Source organism: Hyla sarda, chromosome 3 (assembly GCF_029499605.1).
Source record: "Hyla sarda isolate aHylSar1 chromosome 3, aHylSar1.hap1, whole genome shotgun sequence".
In the NCBI taxonomy this organism is placed as follows: Eukaryota; Metazoa; Chordata; class Amphibia; order Anura; family Hylidae; genus Hyla; species Hyla sarda.
In genome coordinates this window covers 218,650,248-218,676,730 of record NC_079191.1, presented here as the reverse complement: position 1 = coordinate 218,676,730, position 26,483 = coordinate 218,650,248, and the positions used below count along the sequence as shown (strand labels likewise).

The following is a 26,483-nucleotide window of genomic DNA, read 5'->3' as shown; positions in this document are numbered from 1 at the left end:
GTGCCACCGATTTCCAGAGTAGTCTGCCACTTGCTGAAAAGTACTGTCGGTCTTTTCAAGACTTTGCACACCACAGTACCCGCTCTGCCAGTTCCAGCATGCCAGAAAGTGATGTCACTGTCCCAAAGTTCTGCTGCTGGATGTGTAATACTACATCTCTAGTCCCTGTGTGCCTCTAGACCAGTTGTATTAAACTACTTTCAGTATGGGTCCGCTTATCCAGCTAAACGCTAAGACCTGGTTCACACGTAGTGGCCGCAGTGCCATGCAAGGAACAGGTGCTGCCTGTTCTACAACATTATTACTGTAATAATAAGTCAATCGTTCCTCAACTGTCAGACACTGTGCCCCTGGCATATATAACTTGCTGTGTACCTAACTAGAATGCTGTCAAACACCATGTCACTGAGTATAATACTGCCACACTTCCCCACTATCCCCGAGTATAATACTGCCACAAAGCATCCCTGAGTATAATACTGACACATGCTGGGCCCCGAAATATCATATCCACTGTGCCCAGAACTGAATTATACCTCTGTGTCCCCTAAAAAAATAAAGGCGGCTGTGCCAGTCAATGAATCATGCAGACTATGCCTGCTCCCCCATATGAATTGCGCCATTATGCCTGCCACTTCCCCAACATTTGAACTGTGCCACTATGTCTGTTCCCCCAGTAAAATGTGCCACTATGAGCTGTCCCCCACATGAACTCTTCAGCTGTTGCAGAACTACAACTCCCATCATGCAGACAGAAGAGCATAATGGGAGCTGTAGTTTTCAAACAACCGTCGAGATAAAGGTCAGTAAACACCTGTAAAATACATACTTCCCTGTCCCAGGTCTCTGTGCTGCTCCACTGCTTTGGCCTCTTCTGGTTATGCCTGTCCAGGGCAGGTGATGCACGCAGCTGGGCAGGTAGAGTGTTCCCTCATGCCAGCGGCACTCAGCTATTATTTGTATCAGAGTCTTAAAGACACCGATACATATGAATGGCGCAACAGCGGATGCCATCTCTGGCAGATTCCCTGAACCAGCTGGAGGTCTGGATAACTTGCGACCGCGGTCAGGATCTGTGAGCATCTCTGACCCATCTTTATGCATTATCACCCCTGAAAGCTTTTATTTTCAGATCCAATTGATAAGTTTAAAATAAAAATAAATAAAAACAAACAATTCATTCAGAAAAAGCCCCAAATATGTTTTACATATTTCCAAATAACTGGATACAGCTTTATACAAAATACATGTATTAAATCTTTACATTGGGAGAAAAAAAGTTTACATTAACATAATATTGATCTGTACAGGAATTTACAGTTACAAATAAGTGAAATTCACATTTATAGTAGCAGAAACTCAGGTAAAGGTAAATCAAACAAGAAAAATAGAAAATCTAGAAATACAAAAACTGTACATCTTGAGCACTGCAGCAACTGACACTCATTTTGGGGAGTACTCCGTTTTATAAAAGAACTGGTTTATGTTCAGATCACCAACTTTAAATATTATAAAATGCAAGTTATGATAGGGTGCTACAAGGCATACACAAAATATTTAACATTTACACATTATGAATATGAAATAGGAGGACTCTGGGCATTAATAATTCACTGGCTTAGAATAAGTTTTTCCCAACCGAACTTGGCAACTGAAGATCAGATCAACAAAAGCATTGCCCTGAACAACACTGGGGTTTGTATCAAGTTTGTTGTTGCTCCAACAGTATATTCATGAAACTACTGCATAGAAATACCTATAACTGAGGTTACCAAGTGCACAAAGTGCAGTTACGACATTCTGTTTAATAATGATCTTGCTGTATGTCAAAGTATAAAATGCAGACAAACAGCAGCAAACATGCCCTCTGAACAGTACCCTATATCTATATAAATGGGGCTGAGCTGCAATACTAGACACGGCCCATAAACTACAATGATGCCATTTTATTTGCTAAGAGTGTTGGAAAATTCATAGGGACTCTACATAAAAATATGTAACTAGTTAAGGCTTATTTAAGCACATTGGGGGAGATTTATCAAAATCTGTGCAGAGAAAGAGTTGATCAGTTGTCCATAGCTACAATTCAAATTGCTAGTTTTATTTTTCAGGCCCTTAAAAAACAGAAGTGATGTGAATGGTTGCTATTGGCAACTGGTCCACTTTTCCTCTGCACAGGTTTTGAGAAACCTCCCCATTGTCCTGGGCAGTAATCTTGTGAACCATAGTTTCTTTGGTGGTTGAGTTTGTATACTCTTTAATACAGATTATCCATGGATCTACAATACACAGATTTTCCCCCCCAACATCTGGCCAACCCAAGATCAACATATGCACGTTTTGTAATGCAAGTGTGTGTGTAAGTATACTTGCATTTTCAAATTGTTTTTTTCGAATCCTGGATATGATTCTGTGCATAAGTCAAAGAGCTCTCAGTTTGCATGAACCACCACAAAAAAAAGCTTTTTAATGAATATTATTCCTTATAGCGAAAAGACTGCATTTACATACACAATCTTCTAGAAAATATATGCAAAGTTTTTGGCCTCAGGATTTGTCTCCTATTCATATCACATTATACCATTACACTTAGAAATCAATATTAAAAGTAGATAATATTGTAACAGGTTTATATTGGAATACTTCTGACCTAGTTTACTTAGTTTGTGACAGCTTATTCCCAACACATTACATTTTGAGTAGAGATGAGCGAAGTTACAGTGATTCGATTAGTCACGAACTTCTCGGCTCGGCAGTTGCTGACATTAGCCTGCATAAATTAGTTCAGCTTTCAGGTGCTCCGGTGGGCTGGAAAAGGTGGATACAGTCCTAAGAGACTCTCCTAGGACTGTATCCACCTTTTCCAGCCCGCCGGAGCACCTGAAAGCTGAACTAATTTATGCAGGCTAAAGTCAGCAACTGCCGAGCTGCGAGGTTCGTGACGAATCGAATCACTGTAACTTCGCTCATCTCTAATTTTGAGTAACCTTCAGTTGAATATTTGCAAATCCAAGTCTGGTAGCATTTTCTCCAAAATGAAACCGCATTGAGTAATCGAAGTTCAATTGGTAAAATTATCAGTTATCCAGAGTGTTTCAGGAATCATGTTTCTAATTCTAAAGATCACCCAAAAAAAGAAACCTGTACAATGCAAAAAAATTATTTAAAAGTAGGAGGAGGTGCTGCGAATATAGAAGAATGTGTAACGAACCCAGAGCCAGGTTAAAGAATAAGTAACCAATGATTAGTTATAAATATTGCTAGTAATTAGGTTTATCACCTAAACAGATATACAAGAGGTTTTCATACATACTGACACAATTGGGCCACACTGCGGATGTTGGAAACAGAGTCAGATAATATCTACATTGCTTTTGTTTCATAGATTTTCTTGAGGTTTTTATATTATACATATGCTCATATATTTACAGAAATTAGATATTTTTCTATTAGTTATTTTATCATGAGTCAACCTTTAGATTAATCGTTGTGCAAAAAGTCTATTATCATAAGAAGAATTTTTCAGCTGCTGGAGTTTCTGCTCTTCTTGAACAGCTTCATTAACTGCCGGAACCTCTCTTCCACCTGAAAATATATATAAAAAAAATGTTATTTTGTCTGTACTGTGATGTAGTATGGCTAGGTGCATTACAAGTACAAAAACATTTCAGCATATATTTTTTAATTCATAGGCTGCATCAGTGTACAGTGATAGTCACAAGAGTTTTAACCGCTTATAACCGCTTAACCGCAATAGACAAATATACGTCCTGGTGCCTTGGTACCTATACACACACCAGAACATACATTTACGTCTTTGTACATGAAGACAATGCAAGATCTGTACTCTCTTCATGCACGGCAGACCCTGGCTGTTATCAGTAGTTGTAAACCCGCTAATAATGGAGGACATCAGTGATCACGCCGATGCCAACTATTTACCCTTTAGATGCCTCGATCAATACTGGCATCTGTAGCATATCAGGGGCTTTGTAAGACACGTCAGACCACCTGCAGCAAAACTGGAGGTTTCCTCACCTGCTCCAAACCGCTCTTCTGCAGTCTTCTTCTCTGGTCTGCCTTCTGGCTGGCCAGAGAAGTAGATCACAGAGAATACTGATAAGTGCTATGCTGAACAGTATTAGCAATTAAGTAATTTCTATAAATAGTCCGCTACAAGGGACATAAAAAAAAAAAAGTTTTAAAAAGTGTGCATATGCATCTCCCCGATAAAAATTTCAACTACCACTTTTTTTCCATTTTAGAAAAAAAAAAAAAATTTAACATTTGGTATCAGCGTACGGGTAAATGTCCAAACTATTTAAACAGGAAAAAAATTGCTGCTTTTTGGTCACATCACATTCCAACAAAAATTTTATAAAATGTCCCATACACTAATAAAAAACAAAAACAAACTACAGATCACAGTGAAAAAAATTAACCCTCATACATGGAAAAATTAGAAAATTATAGGGGTCAGAATAGGGCAATGAGTTTATATATAATATATATATAAAACTCAATGTGTGAGAGAGTGTGTGTGTGTGTGTGTTAAAAAGTTAAAATGATACCCTACTTATATAGGTTGGATATTGTCGTACTTCGGAAAAAAATCATAACAACATGCAGGAAAATATATATGTTAAAAATTCTCATCTTCTAACCCCTATAATTTTTATTTTTCCGTGTACGGGCCGGTATGAGGACTCATTTTTTGCGCTGTGTTCTGAAGTTTTTATCGGTACCATTTTTGTATTGATCGGACTTTTTGATCGCTTTTTATTCATTTTTTCATGATATATTTTTATAGTTCGGACATTTCCGCACGTGGCGATACCACATGTTTATTTTTATTTACAGTTTTTTTTTTTTATGGGAAAAGAGGGGTGATTCAAACCTTTAGTGAAAGGGTTAAACGACCTTTGTTAACTATTTTTTTTTCCACTTTTTTTTGCAGGACTATAGCTCCCATAGGGTCCTATAACACTACACACACTGATCTTTTACCCTGATCCCTGCAAAGCCATAGCTTTGCATGGATCAGTGACATAGGGGCTCGATTGCTCAAGCCTGTAGCTCAGGCTTGGGACAATCAAACCCAGATCTGAAGCGGCGGAGACAGGTAAGGGGACTTCCGCTCGCGTCCTAGCTGAGCGGGACATCGCGATGTCCCGATCAGCCCGACTGATCTGCCAGGAAGCGTTTACTTTCACTTTCAGACGCGGCGGTCAACTTTGATCGCCGCGTCTGAAGGGTTAATAGCGCGTGGCACAACGACCGATGCCGCGCGCTGTTAGCCCAGGGTCCCGGCTATGAATAGCAGCCGGGACCGACCCGGTGTGATGCGGGGTCACGGTGTGACCCCGTTTTATACACCGGGACATTGTGACCCGACATCTGCCATTGAATGTGAAATAAACAAGAACTCCTGTGCCACCAGCCTCTGACCACCTTGCTACATCCCTGACCACGCTCCTGTGCCGCCAGCCCTGACCTTTTGCCTGTCCTAACTATGAACTTGCCTTATCTTTCCTGTGCCATGCTACACCTCGGCAGCCTGTGTGGACGAGTCATATCAGGGGTAGCGACCTGGGTGACTCTGCTCCCTGGTACGGCCCCCGCCATCATCCACACAGGTCCAGTGGATCCACTTCCCCATCACCAGCCGTTACAGTAAGATCCGGCTATGGATCCCGCCAAGGTGTCTTTGCCTAGTGTCACAGACCTCTCTACAATTGTTGCTCAGCAGTCTCGACAGTTGGTGAAGCAGGCCCAACAACTGAACCAATTGTCTGCCATGATGGAGCAGCGTACGGGTACGCCCTACGTCCTTAAGAAGTTAAGCATTAATAACTCTGGGATGCTTTTACCTATCATTCTAATTCAGAGAGAAAATTCAAAATCTTCATTTTTTTACACTGGCATGTTCTTGTAGACCCAGTTATTGAATTTTTACAAGGGGTAAAAGGAGAGAAATCTTCCTAAAATGTGTAACCCAATTTCTCTCGAGTAAGAAAACACCTCATATGTGTATGTCAAGTGTTCGACGGGCGCAGTAGAGGGCTCAGAAGTGAAGGAGTGACAGTGGGATTTTGGAGAGTGAGTTTTTCTGAAATGGTTTTTGGGGGGCATGTCACATTTAGGAAGCCCCTATGGTGCAAGAACAGCAAAAAAAAAAAAAACCCACATGGCATACTATTTTGGAAACTACACCCCTCAAGGCACGTAAAAAAAGGGTCCAGTGAGCCTTAACACCCCACAGGTGTTTGATGACTTTTCGTTAAAGTTGGATGTGTAAATTATTTATTAATTTTTTTCACTAAAATGCTAGTTTTCCCTCAAATTAAACATTTTTACAAGGGAAAATAGGACAAAATGCCCCCCAAAATTTGTACCCCATCTCCATGTTAGGATGTAAAATACTCTGCAGGCGAACTACAATGCTCAGAAGAGAAGGAGTCACATTTGGCTTTTGAAAAGCAAATTTTGATGAAATGGTTTTTGAGGGGCATGTCCCATTTAGGAAGCCCCAATGTTGCCAGGACAACAAAAAAAAAACCCACATGGCATGCTATTTTGGAAACTACACTCCTAAAGGAACGTAACAAGGGATACAGTGAGCCTTAACACCCCACAGGTGTTTGACAACTTTTAGTTAAATTTGGATGTGTAAATGATTTTTTTTTCTCCCTCACTAAAATACAGTTTTTTGCTCAAATTTTACATTTCTACAAGGGTTAATAGGAGAAAATGCCCTCCAAAATTTGTGACCCCATTTCTTCTGAGTATGGAAATACCCCATGTGTCGAAGTCAAGTGCTCTGCTGGCGCATTACAATGCTCAGAAGAGAAGGAGCGCCATTGAGATTATGGAGAGAGAATTTGGTTGGAATAGAGGTCGGGGGGCTTGTGCATTTACAAAGCCCCCCGTGGCGCCAGAACAGTGGACCCCCACATGTGACCCCATTTTGGAAACTACACCCCTCCACAGAATTTAATAAGGGGTGCAGTGAGTATGTACACCCCACTGGCATTTGACAGATCTTTGGAACAGTGGGCTGTGCAAACGAAAAATTAAATTTTTCATTTTCACGGACCATTGTTCCAAAAATCTGTCAGACACCTGTGTGGGGGGGGGAGGTAAATGCTCACTGCACCCCTTATTACATTCCGTGAGGGGTGTAGTTTCCAAAATGGGGTCACATGTGGGGGGGGTCCATTGTTCTGGCACTATGGGGGCTTTGTAAACACACATGGCCTGCAATTCCAGACAAATTTTCTCTTCACAATCCCAATGGCGCTCCTTCTCTTCTGAGCATTGTAGTTCGCCCGCAGAGCACTTTACATCCACATATGGGGTATGTTCTTACTCAGAAGAAATGGAGTTACAAATTTTGGGGGGCTTTTTTCCTATTTTCCCTTGTGAAAATGAAAAATTTAGGGTAACACCAGCATTTGAGTAAAAAAAACAAAGTTTTCATTTTCCCATCCAAATTTAACGAAAATTCGTCAAACACCTGTGGGATGTTAAAGCTAATTATACCCCTTGTTATGTTCCGCGAGGGGTGTCGTTTCCAAAATGGGGTCACGTGGGTATTTATTTTTTTGCGTTTATGTCAGAACCGCTGTAAAATCAGCCACCCCTGTGCAAATCACCAATTTAGGCCTCAAATGTACATAGTGCGCTCTCACTCCTGAGCCTTGCTGTGTGTCTGCAGAAAATTTTATTCCACATATGGAGTATTTCCGTACTCAGGAGAAATTGCGTTACAAATTTTGGGGGTCTATTTTTCCTTTTACCTCTTGTGAAAATAAAAATTATGGGGCAACACCAGCATGTTAGTGTAAAAAAAAAAAAAAAAAAAAAAAATTATATTATATATATATATATATATATTTTATATATATATATATATATATATATATATATATATATATATATATATATATATATAATATAATATAATTTTTTTTTTTTTTTTCACACTAACCGGCTGATGTAGACCCCAACTTTTCCTTTTCATAAGGGGTAAAAGGAGAAAAAGTAGTGCAATTTCTCCCGAGTACGGAAATACCCCTATGTGGCCCTAAACTGTTTCCTTTAAATACGACAGGGCTCCGAAGTGAGAGCGCGCCATGCGCATTTGAGGACTAAAATAGGGATTGCATAGGGGTGGACATAGGGGTATTCTACGCCAGTGATTCCCAAACAGGGTGCCTCTAGCTGTTGCTAAACTCCCAGCATGCCTGGACAGTCGGTGGCTGTCCAGAAATGCTGGGAGTTGCTGTTTTGCAACAGCTGGAGGCTCTGATTTGGAAACACTGCCGTACGATTTTTTTTTTTTTTTTGGGGGGGGGGGGGGGGGGGGGACAGTGTAAGGGGGTGTATATGTAGTGTTTTACCCTTTATTATGTGTTCGTGTAGTATAGTGTTTTTAAGGTACATTTGCACTGGCGCAGGTTTACAGTGAGTTTACCGCTAGGAGTTTGCGCTGCGGCAGAAAATTTGCCACGGCTCACACTTGAAGCAGGAAACTGTAAACCTGCCTGTGTGAATGTACCCTGTACGTTCACAGTGGGGGGCAAACTTCCAGCTGTTGCAAAACTACTTTTGCAACAGCTGGAGGCACACTGGTTGGAAAACCTTCAGTTCTGTTACCTAACTCAGTATTTTCCAACCAGGGTGCCTCCAGCTGTTGCAAAACTACAACTCCCAGCATGTACTGATCACCGAAGTGCATGCTGTGTTGTGCAACAGATGTAGTTGTGCAACAGTTGTAGGTACGCAACTACAACTCCCAGAATGGCGAGACAGCTGTTTGGGCATGCTGGGATTTGCAGTTTTGCAACATCTGGAGGGCTACAGTTCAGAGAACACTGCACAGTGATCTCCAAACTGTGGTCCTCCAGATTTGCAAAACAACAAATCACAGCATGCCCAGACAGCAAACTGCTGTGTGGGCATGCTGGGAGTTATAGTTTTGCAAGATCTGGAGGACTACAGTTTATAGATCACTGCAAAGTGATCTCCAAACTGCAGCCCTCTAAATCTTGCAAAACTATAAATCCCAGAATGCCCAAACAGCTGTCTGGGCATGCTGGGAGTTGTAGATTTGCAACATCTGGGGGGCTAGTGTTTAGACAGCACTGTATAGTGGTCTCGAAACTTTAGCCCCTACCCCCCACTACTCATTGGCTTCCGTAGTATTCACCAGGGAGCCACACGTCATCGCCGCAGCACAGGTAAGGGAACATGACCTCCGCCGGTCACGCTACAGTTCCCCCGCTTTGCCCGGAGTACCGTCGGTGGGCCGAACCGGGGAACCGAACTTTAAACACCCCCCCCCCCCCCCCCCCGCGATCTGCTATTGGTCATCGCTTCTTGACGACCAATAGCAGGGATAGGAGGGGTGGCACCCCTGCCACTTAACTCCTATCCCTTTAGGGGGACCGGGGGTGTCTTGGACACCCCCCCGATTCCCCTGATTTTCCGGGTCACCGGACACCGGTATGACCTGGATCCGAAAATCGTCGGTCTGAATTAACAGTCGATTGCCGGCATGGGGGGGGGGTTGGGTCAGGACCTCCCTGGGCATATGCACAGGATGCCTGCTGATAGATATCAGCAGTCATCCCGGTCCAGTCCCTGACCGACTAACGGCAGGGACCGGAATTTCCGTGGGCGTATCCATACACCCTCCGTCCTTAAGGACTCAGGATGCGTCCTGAAGAGGTTAATAACTCTGAGATGCTTTTACCTTTCATTCTGATTCCAAGATAGTTTTTTCGCGACATATTCTACTTTATGTTCGTGGTAAAAAAATGTTGATACTTGCATGCATTTCTGCTTATGAGGAAAATGAATATTCCAAAAAAAATTATATATTGATTCACATATACAATATGTCTACTTCATGTTTGCATCATAAAATTGACATGTTTTTCCTTTTGGAAGACAGAGGGCTTCAAAGTATAGCAGCAATTTCCAAAATCAAAATTTTTCAGGGACCAGTTCAGTTTTGAAGTGGATTTGAAGAGCTTCTTATTAGAAATACCCCATAAATTACCCCATTATAAAAACTGCACCCCTCAAAGTATCCAAAATGACATTCAAAAGGTTTGTTAACCATTTAGGTGTTTCACAGGAATAGCAGCAAATTGAAGGAGAAAATTAAAAATCTTGAATGTTCTTGTAGACCCAGTTTTTGAATTTTTACAAGGGGTCATAGGAGAGAAATCTTCCTAAAATGTGTAACCCAATTTCTCTTGAGTAAGGAAATACCTCATGTGTATGTCAAGTGCTCTGTGGGTGCACTAGAGGGTTCAGAAGGGAAGGAGCGACAGTGGGATTTTGTCGCATTTAAGAAGCCCCTATGGTGCAAGAACAGCAAAAAAAAAAACACATGGCATACTATTTTGCAAACTACCCCCTGAAGGAACGTAACAAGGGGTACAGTGAGCCTTAACACCCCACAGGTGTTTGACGACTTTTCGTTCAAGTTGGATGTGTAAATGATTATTTTTATTTTTTTTTCACTAAAATGCTAGTTTTCCCCAGTTTTTGCTCAAATTTTACATTTCTACAAGGGGTAATAGAAGAGATGAAGTTACAAATCTTGGTGGGCATTTTCTCCTGAGTATGGAAATACCCCATGTGTGGAGGTCAAGAGCTCTGCTGGCGCACTACAATGCTCAGAAGAGAAGGAATCACATTTGGCTTTTGGAAAGCAAATTTTGCTGAAATGGTTTTTGGGGGGCATGTCGTATTTAGGAAGCCCCTATGGTGCCAGAACAGCAAACTAAAAAACCTACATGGCATACTATTTTGGAAACTACACCCCTCAAGGAACGTAACAAGGGGTACAGTGAGCTTTAACACCCCACAGGTGTTTGACGACTTTGTTAGTTGGATGTGTAAATGGAAAAAAAAAAAAAAAAAATTCCACTAAAATGCAGTTTTTTCCCCAAATATGACATTTTTACAAGGGGTAATAGAAGAAATAGGGATACAAATTTTGGGGGTCATTTTCTACTGAGTATGGAAATAGCCCATGTGTGGACGTCAAGTGCTCTGCTGGCGAACTACAAAGGAGAAGCGCCATTGAGCTTTTGGACAGTGAATTTGTTTGGAATGGAAGTCAGGGGCCATGTGCGTTTACAAAGCCCCCCGTGGTGCCCCCGCACGACCCAATTTTGGAAACTACATCCCTCACAGAAATTAATAAGGGGTGCAGTGAGTATTTACACCCCACTGGCGTTTGACAGATCTTTGGAACAGTGGGCTGTGCAAATGAAAATTTAAATTTTTCATAGAACACTGTTCCAAAAATCTGTCAGACACCTGTGGGGCGTAAATGCTCACTGTATCCCTTATTACATTACATAAGGGGTGTAGTTTCCAAAATGGCGTCAAAATGGGGGGGGGCATTGTTCTGGCACTTTGTAAACACACGTGGCCTTCAATTCCAGACAAATTTTCTCTTCAAAAGTCCAATGACGCTCCTTCTCTTCTGGGCATTGTAGTTCGCCCGCAGAGCACTTTACATCCACATATGGGGTATGTTCTTACTCAGAAGAAATGGAGTTACAAATTTTGGGAGGCTTATTTTGTCATTTTTAGCAGCTTCCGTTTCTACGCAGTGCACTTTTCGGTAAAAATTATGCCTTATCTTTATTCTATAGGTCCATACGATCACAAGGATACCCAATTTATGTAGGTTTTATTTTACTACTTTTACTACTACATGCACCAACATTTGTATGTTTAAAATTGTCATCTTCTGACCCCTATAACTTATTTTTTTGCATACGGGGCTATATGTAGTTTTGATAGGACTTTTTGATCGCTTTTTTATACTTTTTTTAGGGTATACAAAATGACCAAAATACGCAATATTGGACTTTGGTATTTTTTTACGTATACGCCATTGACTGTGCAGTTTAATTAACGTTATATTTTTTTTTTATTGTTTGGACATTTACGCACACGCTGTTATACCACGTTTATTTTTATTTACATATTTTTTTTAAATGGGAAAAAGGGGCGATTCACATTAATTTGTTGTTTTTACACTTTTTTTTTAGTCCCCCTTTGATTGCATATACTGTTCAATGGTATGCCATAGCATAGCATTGATCAGTGGTATCTGCGCTCGATTGCTTCAGCTGCCTGGAGAAACGAGGGACAGATCGAACGGCAAGGAAGCAGGTACGGGCCTTCCCGCCGTCCTCTCAGCTGATCGGGACCTCCGCAGAGCTGCCGGGAATGTTATTTATTTATTTATTTTTTTATTTAATTGAATTTTTTTAAATTTATTTTTCCACATTTTAGATGCTGTGATCAACTTTGATTGCGGTGTCTAATGGGTTAATGCCAGGTATCACTGCCAAAAGTGATGTCCGGCATTAGACACGTGTCCCGGCCGTTGATCACCTCGTTATGACGCAGAGTCAGCTCATGCGTCCTTAACAGGTTAAGGAGCAAGTTAAAAGGAGATTTTTTTTGTAGTCTTTTTTTGTAGACTTCATTGGGGGACACAGAGACCATGGGTATTATGCTGCTGTGCTCTAGGAGGCGGACACTAGGGGAAAAAAAAAATAGATGTCGCCTCCCAGCAGGATATACCCGCCCACAGGCACTGAGCTAATCAGTTGTGTCACAAAGCAGTAGGAGAAGCCAAACCACAAAAAGGAGAAAATGTCCGAAGGACATCAAAAGTCACGGAAATCGTAAAATGGGTGGGTGCTGTGTCACCCGTCCTGGCATGAGAGCAGAAAACACCTCTGATGAAGACATAGGATCACCGAGGCCTGGCTAAAACACGGAACAGAGAGATAAGGAAACCCCTAATACAGAGATTTGTCTAAAAGGCAAACATGGCGAGGAAACGACACTTCCAGAAGAGAAACGCGCCGGAGAGGCTTAAAGGGAGAGCCTTGACACAAGGCCAACTACAACCATAGGACAGAGGCTGAGGCGAGAGAACCACAAAAAAAAATAAAAAAAAATAAAAAAAAATAAAAACACAGCTGAGCACGCCCAGCAAGAAGGCAAGACTCAGAAGGTGGAAACCAGAGCCGCTAGAACAGACAAAGAGAGAAATCAAGACTCATGTACTGTCCTGAGCACACGAAGAAACCGGCCAGGAAGAAGGCTAGGGTAAGATGCACCCACCGACAACCTGAACCGAAAGGTCCAGACCCAAATTCTCAATCCTAAGGCCACCTCGTGAAAAACTGGGTGGAAGAGAGAACCTAAGAGTACGCTGCCTAGCAAGAGAGTGGGAAAGAACACATGACAAGGTGGACCACGCCAGTCGGCGACATGCGAAATGGCCAGACTGGGCAACCAGGACAACCAGCAGACCCTCTTCCCAAAGATCCTACTATCCGGGCCCCTACCACTCTGTAGGGAGAAGGAAGAATGCGAACAGATCGTAGAGAAGGAGCAGAGCTATCCGGAACACCACCCAGAGAAACAGAGGATCCCAGATCCAGGAAGAAATGGAGGGACCCTAGAGTCCCAAACCAGGAGAGGCGGAGAACCTCAAGCAGGGAGTGAACACTCCGGCTGATGAGCACCTAGGCCAGGGCAGGATATGGAGCAAAAAACAAAGACCGCCTCTGCAGAGAAACGGCAGAGAAGAGCGGGACCGGAAACCCTGCCAAGGCCGTAGACAAGAACCTCCGGAATGGTGTAAGCATCAGGAAAAACCATCCGGAGCCCAAGGCATGGAAGGGCCACCTGAAAGAGAGCCCAAGGCAAGGAGAGCCTGAAAAGGCAAAATACAGAGGGAGAGGGACCTGAATGACTCTGGGGCTGCCAGGGAAGAGTGACCTACCCTAGGGGAGGATAACGGCCAAGAGAAAAAGGCACTGCTACCCCTAAGGTCACTATGCCGCCCGGCACTCGCAGACGCAAGAGACTAGGGGATAGACAAGGCTGATCAAGCTGGGGATTCCAATGGTCGGAATGGACCGTATGACCGAGAGAGTAACATCCCAGAATGACCGTCTCTAAGAGGAAGACAAAGGGGAACAAGCGAGACATCGACCCACCAAAGCAACAAGGCGAGGTTAAGAAGACATGACCAGGGCCCGGGAAGGCGCCCACCTAGACTGGCGGGCAAGCCCGGTACAACTGATACACTCCAAAAAAGGAGAAGTGACTTTCCACAGCCGAGAATGTCCAGGAACCCTGGAGGCATCCTAAACAGAAAGGCCTCAAGAGGAAGGCCTAGAGACACTAAGCAGAAAGATCGCTGGAGAGTAAGAGCAGAGAACAACAGAGCCTTCACATCCAGAAGGAAGTACAAGGACAAGAAAGAGATACCCTGACCGGGAGAGAGAGGGGGCAGCGTAAGAAGCCAGGGTATGGACCTGGCAAGAACCGACAGAATCCCACCCAAACCAAGAGGGGAAAAAACAGGAACTGCCCCGGCAGGACCAACAAGTGCCCCAAAGAGGGTCATTGCGAAAGCAAGGACGGCAACAGCGGGACAGCAACAGTTGCACCAAATGCAGCAGTACTCCACCAAAAAAGGGGGCAGGAGCGAAATAAAGAAACCTCCAATACTGGGAGATCGAGGGACAACAGCTGCAAAAGCAAAAACAGGAACCGTTCAAGGACCACAAACCTCTTAGAAGAAGAGGAAGCTCGATGGCTGAACCCCAATAGGAGACCCCCCACTAAGCTACCCCCAAGCCTTTAGCGGAAGGGTTCAACAAGATGGCTGAACCAGCCACAGGAGGAAGTATAGAAGTCTGCATTTCTCCTCCTCTTTCAGGCAGAGTGCTGTCAAGCTGTCAAAGACTGCCCATGAAAAAGTGGAAACCCAAGAAACCTCGACATGAATGTCCCTCAGCAATGGCAGAGACACTGCAAACAACTCCACCCATAAGGAAGGAAAAGAAATGGCTGTACTGGCCAGAGCAGGCTCCCTGCCACTGACCCTGTGCTGTGAAAGCTACAGCAGGAAACACTGGCACTGAAAGGCCAATGATATCCCCCCCACCAAGGGGGGGAAAAGGCGGATGCCATTATCATAGAGCACTGGAGGAATAAGCAGGGTCACCTGCTGGATCCCTCGTACTAGAAACCGATCCTACTTCAAACCAATGGGATATCACCCATGTAAGCGGATGCAGCTGCCATAGAAGGGCCATTGCACCTGCAGGGACACAGATAGGTTGTCTCCCACCTGCAGCGGGGGTCGGAAGCACGCTCCCATGGATGCTGGGGAACCTGGGTGCATGGAGGGACACCCACCCCACAACACCCACATGCCGTGGTGCACTAGGACTTCAGCAGTGGATGCGGCAGACATCATGTCCTTCATGGGCATTGCAGAGGGTTTAAAAACAGTCAAGTCTGACATATAGCAGGGTAGCAGGGTACCGAAGCAGCAACCACGGATGTGGGAGATGTCGCAACCTCTATGGATGGTGTAGAGGGTCCATTGTACAGCGGAGTACCGCAACAGCAGCTATGGCAGACTAACGCCCTCCATTTGCGTTGGAGAGGACTACGACCAACCACGAGGAGTCCGCAGAGACTCTGCCCCCTTTAGTCACTTAACCCAGGAAGTGTGACATCGGGACTGCAGTCGAGGACCAGGCAGACGCTGTAAGAGTGGCCGGTGGAGAATGGAACAGGCTGAATGTGACTCCCTGTGCAAACAAGCATCACAGTAGATGTTGTCCATGGTGGGATCTGAACTCAGGACCCCAGCATTGCAAGGCAACAGTGTTAACCACCAAGCCACCGCAGCCCCTCGCGAGCAATGCTGGTTACAGTCCCCAAGTCTGAACCTCCGGCATAACTGCATATGCAAGGGAAAGCGGGGAAAACAAAGGCTACTGTGGAACAGGGGCTAAACGCACCAAGTGCGGACTCTAGGTCTGTGGCTTATGTGAGCATAATGGTACAATGCACAAGGGCTTGTGCTGCAATACACTGATCAAAGGCCAGATATTCCAATATGTGGGGTACACTGAACCTGCAGAAACCGACCAAGGGCGACGGAAGCAAGCTTCAAAATCAGCCCCTGTTCTGAAAAATCCTTTCAATATAAGGTTTCCAGATAGGGGACATATCAGATATTAAACTGATAAGAATAGATACTACACTTGATCTTCGCCAACAATCTGGGGGAAAAAAAAAAAAAGTCGCTGTAATAACTACTTTGGTCACTAGAGGGTAGCCTAACACTTTCAAAGAGAGAGAACAGTACTGAAGGCAATGGAGCCAGTCACAGGAGGGCACAGAGGGTCCGAGAGAAGCCTCTTTTTGCAGCGGTAGGGAGGTAGAGAGTAGGGAGGAATTGCTGGAGGGGAATAATGACTCCTCCAACTAGCAGACAAGGAGCCCGCCAGCTACATGGGGGAGCGGAGACCTGCTGCCGAGTCTCCTGTCAGCATTTAGGAAAAACAAAGTGCGGCAAGGGTATATTGCCGGGAGGGTTGGGGGATTGACAGTCCACCAGACTGTGCCCTCGACAGGGCACCAGGGACCATGAGGGTACCGGCCCAGCACAGCCACTTGTAACGTAAGGTCCCTTACCGTGTAAGGTAAGGTCCCTTACCAAAAGCTGGGGGGCAATCCTCCTTTGAGTGCGGCGGTTGAGATCCTGCTACTGACTGAAGCCAGGAGATTTTTTGCCTAGCAATATCTGGAGGGCAACAGTTTACAGTGGTCTCTAATCTTTAGCCCGCCAGATGTTGCAAAACTACAACTCTCAGCATGCCCAGACAGCCGTTTGCTGTTTGGGCATGCTGAGATTTGTAGTTATGCAAGATCTGGAGGGCCACAGTTTGGAGATCACCGTGCAGTGGTTTCTAAACGGTGGCCCTCCAAATCTTGCATAACTACAACTCCCAGCATGCCCTTTGGCAATCAGTATGGGCTGGGAGTTGTTTTGCAACAGCTGGAGGCACACTGGTTGGAAAATACCGAGTTATGTAACAGAACCTAACTCAAGGTTTTCACACCAGAGGTCCTAACTGTTGCCCCCCATGTGAACGTACAGGGTACATTCACACACGCAGGAGTTTACAGTGAGATTCCTGCTTCAAGTTTGAGCTGCGGCAAATTTTCTGCCGCAGCTCAAACTCCTAGTGGGAAACCCCCGCCAGTGCGAATGTACCCTAACACTACCCTACACAAAATAAAGGGTAAAACACTACATATACACACCAGTACACTGTCCCACCCCCCAATAAAAATGAAGAACATCTCGTACGGCAGTGTTTCCAAAATGGAGCCTCCAGCTGTTGCAAAACAACAACTGACTGTCCAGGCATGCTGGGAGTTTAGCAACAGCTGGAGGCACCCTGTTTGGGAATCACTGGCGTAGAATATTTTTGGTAGCGGAGGCAATTGTAATGCTTGCATCTGGGTCCACCCCTATGCAAATCCCTAATTTAGGCCTTAAATGCACATGGCGCTCTCTCACTTCGGAGCCCTGTCGTATTTCTAGGAAACAGTTTAGAGCCACATATGGGGTATTTCCGTACTCTGGAGCAATTGCGTTTTTGGCTTTTTCTCCTTTTACCTCGTATGAAAAGGAAAAAAATTGCGTTCTACACCAGCCTATTAGTGTAGAAAAATAAATATTTTTACACTAACATGCTGGTGTTGCCCCATACTTTTCATTTTCACAAGAGGTAAAAGGAAAAAAAAAAAAAAAGAAAAAAAAAAAAAAAAGACTCCCAAAATTTTTACGCAATTTCTCCTGAGTAAGGAAATACCCTAATATGTGGGTGTAAAATGCTCTGCCGGCGCACAACAGGGCTCAGGAGTGCACTATGTACATTTGAGGCCTAAACTGGTGATTTGCACAGGGGTGGCTGCTGGTTACAGTGGTTCTGACAAACGCAAAAAAATAAATACCCACGTGTGACCCCATTTTGGAAACTACACCCCTCACGGAACGTAGCAAGGGGTATAGTGAGCCTTAACACCCCACAGGTATTTAACACATTTTCGATACATTTGGACGTGAAAATTTAAAAATTAATTTTCACTAAAATGCTGGTGGTACCCTAAATTTCTCATTTTCACAAGGGAAAATAGGAAAAAAGCCCCCCAAAATTTGTAACCCCATTTCTTCTGAGTATGGAAATACCCCAAATATGGATTTAAAGTGCTCTATGGTGCACTACAATGCTCAGAAGAGAAGGAGCTCCATTGGGCTTTTGGAGAGAGAATTTGTCCAGAATTGAAGGCAATGTGTGTTTACAAAGACCCCCATGGTGCCAGAACAGTGGATCCCACCATATGTGATCCCATTTTGGAAACTACACCCCTCATGGAATGTAATAAGAGGTGCAAGTGAGCATTTACACCCCACAGGTGTCTGACAGATTTTTGAAACAGTGACCCATGAAAACTTTCTGAATGTCATTTTGAACACTTTGAGGGGTGCCGTTTTCATAATGGGGTATTTCTAACAAAGACTTTAAAATTCACTTCAAAACTAAACTGGTCCCTGAATTGACATTTTTGTGGAAAAATAAGAAAACTGCTCCTAAACTATATAAATAAGCCCTCTATGTTTGCATCATAAAATGTATATGTTTGAAAACATTAAAGTAGACATATTGTATATGTGAATCAATATATAATTTACATGGCATGCCCATTTTCCTTACAAGCAGAGAGCTTCAAAGTTAGAAATATGCAAAATTTTTCCATGAAATTTTTTAATTCTTGAATGATGCAAGTATCAACGAAAATTTACCACCAAAGTAGAATATGTCACGAAAAAAAAAAACCTCTCTCTGAATCAAATTCATAAGTTAAAGCATCCTAGAGTTATTAACGCTTAAAGTGACAGTGGTCAGATTTGCAAAAAATGCTCTGGTCCTCTGGTGAAAATGGGCTTGGTCCTTAAGAGGTTAATATTGTTGTTGACCACAAATAATTATTAAGTTATGATATTATTATATCTTCTGACAAAATGGAGGCCTTAGGGAGAGAATATCTTCAAGTCCGGCCCTAGTGTCGAAGATATTCCCAGACAATATAGCCATTTCTCCTCATATAGTCATCGCCTCCCCCTCACATAGCCATTCCATCTCATATAGCCACCCCCCCTTCATATAGCCATTCCCCTGCTCACATAGTTATGTACTGTGTAAGCAGGAGCGCTGAGGACGTCTGATGCACTGGGCCAAATATCACCCATAACAGTCTTGAACTGCAGCCTGTCTTCCCCAGGGCTCAGGAGTGTAAGTGGCTCCGCCCATTACCACTACGACATGAGTGCCCTTTTATTCTCCTTTTGCTGCTGCCGCTACTGTCCTAGCCTAAGCGCCACCACTGTCTTAGCCTGAGCCACTGCAAGAGCCTGACCCGCCGCCGCTGCTGCCTGAGCGGATAAATTATTTAATTTTGACAAGGGCAAAATTAAAATACTGCAATCAGCAATCGCGCTTCGATTGCGATATATCATGCAGGCCTATAAAGGATGTCAACACGTGTTGGAATATCTCCCTTAGAGCAAATAGAATGATTATACAAAACTAAACTATCAATGAGGAAAGTTATACAATAAAGTATCAAATGAGCCTCAATAAGGGCTAAGTCTGGAGTAATACATACCTGATGTGGATATTTATTCATAGATGAAGATAAAAAGAGAAATGTCTTTTTAGAGGGACCAAGCTTTTGACACTCCATGAGAATTGCACGGTCTTCATCTCTGTAATATATACAAGAAATAAGGCTACACAATCACACAAATGCAAAATGACCATTCTAGACAATAGCCTCTGTTGTTCCACTACTGTCTCATGTGAATTGGATATAGATGTTCAAGGCTGCAGGATGCTCCACCAATTGGTGCATTGATAGGATCCTACAACTTAAACTGATTAAAGAGTACATGTCATTTGGAAAAACACGTTCTATTGTTCAGACCTCCGCCGACCAGGAGAACAAGCTAGGAATAGTCTGCACTGCAGCATGCTCCTCTCCCTCTGTGCCACATGATCGAGACACGTAACATAGACTTACATTGCGAGCTTGTCTTGACCATGTGACACGGAGCCTAGAGAGACTACTCTGAGCACAAACTTCTCCCGACTCATTCTCCTGAGCAGTGGAGGTCTGAACACTCCCCTCCCTGATCCAAACTTTCGAAATGTCGCTAGGACATGTTACGTTTTTTCAAACGACAGTGGACATTTAAAAAAAAATTAAATAAAAAAATAAAAGATCTAAAAAGGCCTGAAGCTTAAAAAGAAAAAAAAACTTATTTGTGATGCATAGTCTCACCGAAAAGATTTTTGTCCTTTATGTGAACCTCTCTGGCTTGCAATATTACAGAGAAAAGTGGTATCATCACTACACAAAGGCTTGATACGGTTTCTATATTAGAAAGCTTGAAGCCTTTGAGTGCCGGATCTTTTTTATAAAGCCCGGCCTCAACTCAGCTGACTTGTAGCGCTACTAAATGTTAATTGTTGAGTGACAGCAGCAGTGCAAAAGTTTGTATACAACTTTCCATTTGAGGTTTAAATTCTGAGTGCTAATTCTTCTCAACAAGTGTTGCATAGAGATCAATGTGCATCAATTCTATACAGAGAAATACAGCTCCAAGTATGAGAAAGCTGCATTTAAGGATAACATTTTTTAAACTGTCAGAAACGTACTCAAACTACAAATGTTACAAAAGATTGTAACTTTTTCATAATTTGCTCAAATGCAATTTAACCCCTTAACGACGCAGGACGTAAATGTACGCCCTGGTGAGGTGGTATTTAACGCACCAGGACGTATATATTCATACATCCTATACATAACCGCGAGCATTGGAGTGATGCTCGGATTATGCCCGGCAGGTCTCGGCTGCTTAAAGCAGCCAGCGACCCGCCGGTAATGGCCGACATCCGCGATCGCACAGATGTCCGCCATTAACCCCTCAGATGCCGTGATCAATACAGATCACGGCATCTGCAGCGTTGCGGTCACTAAAATGGATGATCGGATCACTGCTTTTTTATTCCCCAAAAAAATTTGATACATTTATTAAAACGTTTTATTTAAGCAAATATGGTATCAATAAAAAGTATAGATCACGACGCAAAAAATTAACCTTCATACCGCCGCTTATACGGAAAAATGAAAAAAAGTTAAAGATCTTGCGCTTTTTTTTATTTATTTTTTTTAAGCGCAACAGTAATAGAAAAGTATGTTATCATGGGTATCATTTTAATCCCATTGACCCAAGGAATAAAGAACACGTCATTTTTACCCTAAATTGTACAGCGTGAAAACGAAACCTTCCAAAATTTGCAAAATTGCGGTTTTCTGTTTAAATTTCCCCACACAAATAGTATTTTTTGGTTGCGCCATACATTTCAGGGGTGTGGAAATTAAAAAAAAAACTACTTGTCCAAGGGACTAAAGCGGAATACAATTACTTGTCCCTCAAGAAAATCCACTTGTCCTGGTAGATAAAATAATTTCAACCAAAATAGTACGACCCCCCCCGCCCCCCCACTAGACCACCAGAGATAGATATAAGATTCCTTTAGACACTGCTGTCAACTTTAACAGCGGTGATCTAATGGTTTAATAGCGGCCACAGTGATCGCAGTATGCCAGGCTATTAGCGGCGGGAGAGCTGTAGCTAGCTCCTTTTACACCCGAGGCAAGCCCCCCATCTGACCCCTATAATGCCAATTTTTCCATATACAGGGATGAGGGTAATCTTGTGTGACATGATCTGTAGTTTTTATCGGAACTTCACATATATACGCACTTCTTAAAATATTTGAATCACTATTTTTCAGTCTTCATAGGGACTTATATATGGAGTCTTTTGACTGGAAACCACTAAACAGCGCTGTGTTACTGGGGGGGGGGGGTTTGGTTCTGCTTCTCCAGTTTTCGGTGCATTTTATTTACTCTAATTATGTGTCAGAAAATGCTGGAAGTTGCATTTAGTTACTAGATAACTACAACACCCAGCATGCCCTATTACAGCCTATGGTTGTGTGGGTGTTGCAGCATGTTGCACTCTATAGTAGTACAGTTAAGGTTATTGTGTAACATTCTGGGAGTTGTAGTTTTGGTTCGGGTCAGCTGCAGAGCCATAGGCTGTGTCAAGGAATACTGGGAATTACAGTTAGGAACTACAACACCCAGCATGCCCTGATACAGCCTATGGTTGTGTGGGTGTTGCAGCATGTTGCACTGTATAGTAGTACAGTTAAGGTTATTGTGTAACATTCTGGGAGTTGTAGTTTTGGTTCGGGTCAGCTGTAGAGCCATAGGCTGTGTCAAGGAATACTGGGAATTGCAGTTCGTAACTACAACACCCAGCATGCCCTGATGCAGCCTATGGCCCTGCAGCTGACGCGAACCAAAACTACAACTCCCAGCATATTACCCTTTATAGTTCTACAGTTATGGTGCAACATGCTGGAAGTTGTAGTTTTGGTCCGGACGTGTTTGCGTGCATCCGTGGGGCTCTTGATTGGCGGGTGAGTATGAAGGTGGTGGGATTCTGGGGGTGCAATTTAGTGCGGGTGGCCAGAAGCCACTAAAAATAAATAAAATTAGATGGCACAACTGGCAGCAGCACTTGTCAGTCCGCCCCTGAACAAAACATACATGTATACACATATCATACATATACATACACCGGCCACTGCCCCCTATATCATACATTACATACACCATACACACCATATATACACATACACTCACACCATAAATATACACCATACATATGCACCCATCATACATACATCTGCCGCTGCCCCCTAGATCATACATTACATACACGCATCACACATACACCATACACACATCAAACATACACTCACACCATACATATGTACAAATCATACATACACCTGCCGCTGCCCCCTATATTATACATTACATACACACATCACACATACACAGACACCATACACACATCATATATACACATGACACATTATACATACACCCGCCGCTGATACACCCCCCTAATCATACATTACATACACACATCATATATACACACACATGACACATACACCATACATATGCACACATTATACATACACCAGCTGCTGATACACCCCACATCATTCACACATCACACATACACGGACACCATACACACATCATATATACACATGACACATACATATGCACACATTATACATACACCCGCCGCTGATACACCCCCCTAATCATACATTACATACACACATCATATATACACACACATGACAAATACACCATACATATGCACACACATACACCAGCTGCTGATACACCCCACATCATTCACACATCACACATACACGGACACCATACACATATACACTTCATATATACACATGACACATACACCATACATATGAACACATCATACATATGCACACATCATACATATACCCCCCATATCATACATTTACATACATATCCAACCACCCTTCCCCCCGCCTGCATGCTCGGCCTCCTCACCTGAGCCGGTGTGAGGTGCAATCCCCAGCCCATGCAGTGCAGTCTCCTCACACACGTCCTCTCCCAGCTCTGTATTTTCCACCGTGAATACTTGAAACCTCCCCGTGATAAATGAAGTCCAGTGTAGACAGAGCAGGGGGAAGGGAGAGGCTGTGTGTGAGGGAGGGAGGAGCTGTGGACGTCCTCATTCTCACAGTCTTCCTGTATTATCATCCTCCGGGAGGGAGGAGGAGGAGGGGGCGTGGCTTAATAATCTCCTGCAGACGTGCGACCTCGGGTTCTGCCCTCGCTCCTGAGATCCCTTCACACCGGCTGGGGTTCTCTGAGCAGCGGCCCCCGGCTACTGAAATCAGCTGAGGGCCGCCACTGCCCCTCCATACACCCTGAGCGCCGGTGTGAGGTGCAGACTTGCATAGGCTCCTGCACCTCACACCGGCATTAAAGAAAAATAAGGGAGAAGTCTGTCTGTCCCTGCTTGACCGATACAGGGCTAAATCTATAAAATAAATCACGTGCCCGGCGCCCAAAACTACTTGTCCTGGGCGTCAGGATTTCCACATCCCTTCTTTTTATGGTAAAGTGAGTGATGGCATTACAAAGGACAACTGGTCACGCAAAAAACAAGTCCTCATACTAGCCTGTGGATGAAAATATAAAAAAAAAGTTATGATTTCTTGAAGGCGAGGAGGGAAAAAAACTAAAACATTAAAATAAAATTGTCGGAGTCCATAAGGCCCAAATGGGTCCTTAAGGGGTTAATAATACACGGCCCACTGACTGACCAGAAATCAGGGAGAATTATCTAGAAGGTAGATGACAGCTCAATATTCATGAGCAGAGCACATGCAGAAAGCTGATGAGTACCAGTCTGTGAAAAGCAACATAAACATCCCTTAGGCAACTTCTACTGTGCAGCCCAGTAACATGCAGCCATTCTGTTATTTCCTGTGGTGTTCTATAGTACACAAAGAACCTAGGATACCTGCATTGGAAGTCTGAGTAAAATGATTAAATAGCCCTGGTTAGTTAAAATATAGAGGATTTGGAGTTCCCTTGGAAATATGTTCTAAATTAGCAGAGCCTTATCTGTGTATATGTAGGTTGTTTGATTGCCGATGCCAATCCATTCATTTTTTTTTTTTATTAAACCCTTAAGGACCGACCGTTTTTCTGTTTTTACACTTTTGTTTTTTCCTCCTTACCTTATAAAAATCATAACCCTTTCAATTCTGCACCTAAAAATCCACGATGGCTTATTTTTTTGCGCCAACAATTCTACTTTGTAATGACATCAGTCATTTTACCCAAAAATTGATTAAATTCAATAACTGGCTTAGTTGTTGAGAAATCCTGTTATTGAATAATTGCCCAATTCATTGTCCGCGGTCAGGAGGCTGAGGCTCTCCGCTCAACCCTCCGATCAGTGTTACCAGTTAGGGGGCTGATGCTCCTCCTAACTGTCTCCTCCCCTGCTGCCATTTTACCTATATTTCCCCCACTAAGCCCATGAGGATCAGTGACCCTCCATTTTCTGCCGCCGTCCGCCGCCACCTCCAGTACTGACACTAGGATGCCATGCTCTACACATACCCCCGTGTGTGTATAGCAGTGTGTGTGTGTGTGTGTATACTACATACACACTGCTATACAAATGGTAGTCTGTGCAGAGCATTGCATCCTAGTCTGTACTACAGACACAAGGGTGCAATGCTCTGTACATACCCCCATGGGTATAGCGGTGTGTATGTATTACATATACACTGCTATTAACATGGGGGTGTGTGCAGAGCATTTGCACCTTAGTATTTGTAGTACTACAGAGTCTGTACTACAGACATGGGTCAGGTGCAATGCTCTAAAGTCTGCACATACCCCCATGTGTATAGGAGTGCTATATAAAAGAGTAAAGTTAAAAAAAAAATAAAAAAAAAGTTAATTACCGTAACTGCTCTCCCAATAAATATTAGCTCCCCCTTTTCCTATTGCTATACAAAAAAAAATATATATATATATAAAATATATATAAAATATATATATAAAATATATATAAAATATATATATAAAATATATATTTTTTTTATTTTTATTTTTTTTACACATATCTGATGCTGCCGCATGGCTAATTGTCTAAACTATTGAAATATTATGAATCTAACATTTTATTTTAATAGTTCAGACAGTTACCCAAATTTACACTGCTTTCTGTACAGGATCATAGATGATGATCCTGTACGGCACCCGGCATAAACGTAAAAATAAAAAATTATAATTTGCTGCTGTTTGGTCACATCACATCCTAGAAACTCTTAATATGGCCATTGTACATCATTTTTCAAGTAGAATCAGCTGAACTCCTTTTTTAGGAATTTTGAAACTTTTTCCGATTAATCGAAAAAATTGATAATTTATAGATTATTAAGAATAGTTAGCTGCAGCCCTACTACTTATATAGGTTTGGATTTGTATTACTTCTGAAAAAAAATCCTAACTACATGCAGGAAAACAAACATTTAAAATTGTCCTATTCTGACCTCTATAACTTAATTTTTCCACGTACGGGGCGGTTTGAGGGCTCATATTTTGTGCCGTGATGTGAAGTTTTTATTGGTAACATTTTTGTTTTGATCTGACTTTTTGATCGCTCTTTATAAAACATTTTTATGGTATAAAGTGACCAAAAATATGCTATTTTGGACTTTGGAATTTTTTTTTGCGCGTATGCCATGGACCGTGCGGTTTAACCAGGGCTGTGGAGTCGGAGTCGAGGAGTTGGACGAAATTTTGGGTACCTGGAGTCGGAGTCGGCAAACAATGCACCGACCCAGACTCCTACTAAATTTAGATTGGAATAAAAAAAAAAAAAAAAAAAAAGCAAGCTTAAATGTCCCGGGACCCCCGGGATTGCCGCTGCGGCACCGCGCTCTCATTACTGCACAGAGCGAGTTCGCTCTGTGCGTAATGACGGGCGATACAGGGGTTGGAGCACCGTTACGTCATGGCTCTGCCCCTCGTGA

General features: G+C 43.1%; 1 protein-coding gene and 1 non-coding gene across 4 annotated transcripts in view; both read right to left on the bottom strand.

Moving 5' to 3' along the window:
• Positions 1 to 2,905: 2,905 nt before the first annotated feature.
• CASP8AP2 (caspase 8 associated protein 2) overlaps positions 2,906 to 26,483 on the bottom strand; it is a 61,573-nt gene continuing 37,995 nt past the window's right edge. For all 3 annotated transcript variants that reach the window (XM_056566111.1, XM_056566110.1, XM_056566112.1), the window contains exons 9-10: positions 19,603 to 19,702; positions 2,906 to 3,585 (exon numbers count right to left, since the gene is read on the bottom strand). In XM_056566111.1, the coding sequence (XP_056422086.1) occupies positions 3,523 to 3,585; positions 19,603 to 19,702 (163 nt within the window). In that variant the 3' untranslated portion in view covers positions 2,906 to 3,522. The remainder of the gene's footprint in view (positions 3,586 to 19,602; positions 19,703 to 26,483) is intronic.
• On the bottom strand, positions 15,968 to 16,161 carry LOC130363356 (U2 spliceosomal RNA). The gene has a single exon (XR_008891798.1). It is a non-coding gene; the product is annotated as a U2 spliceosomal RNA (small nuclear RNA).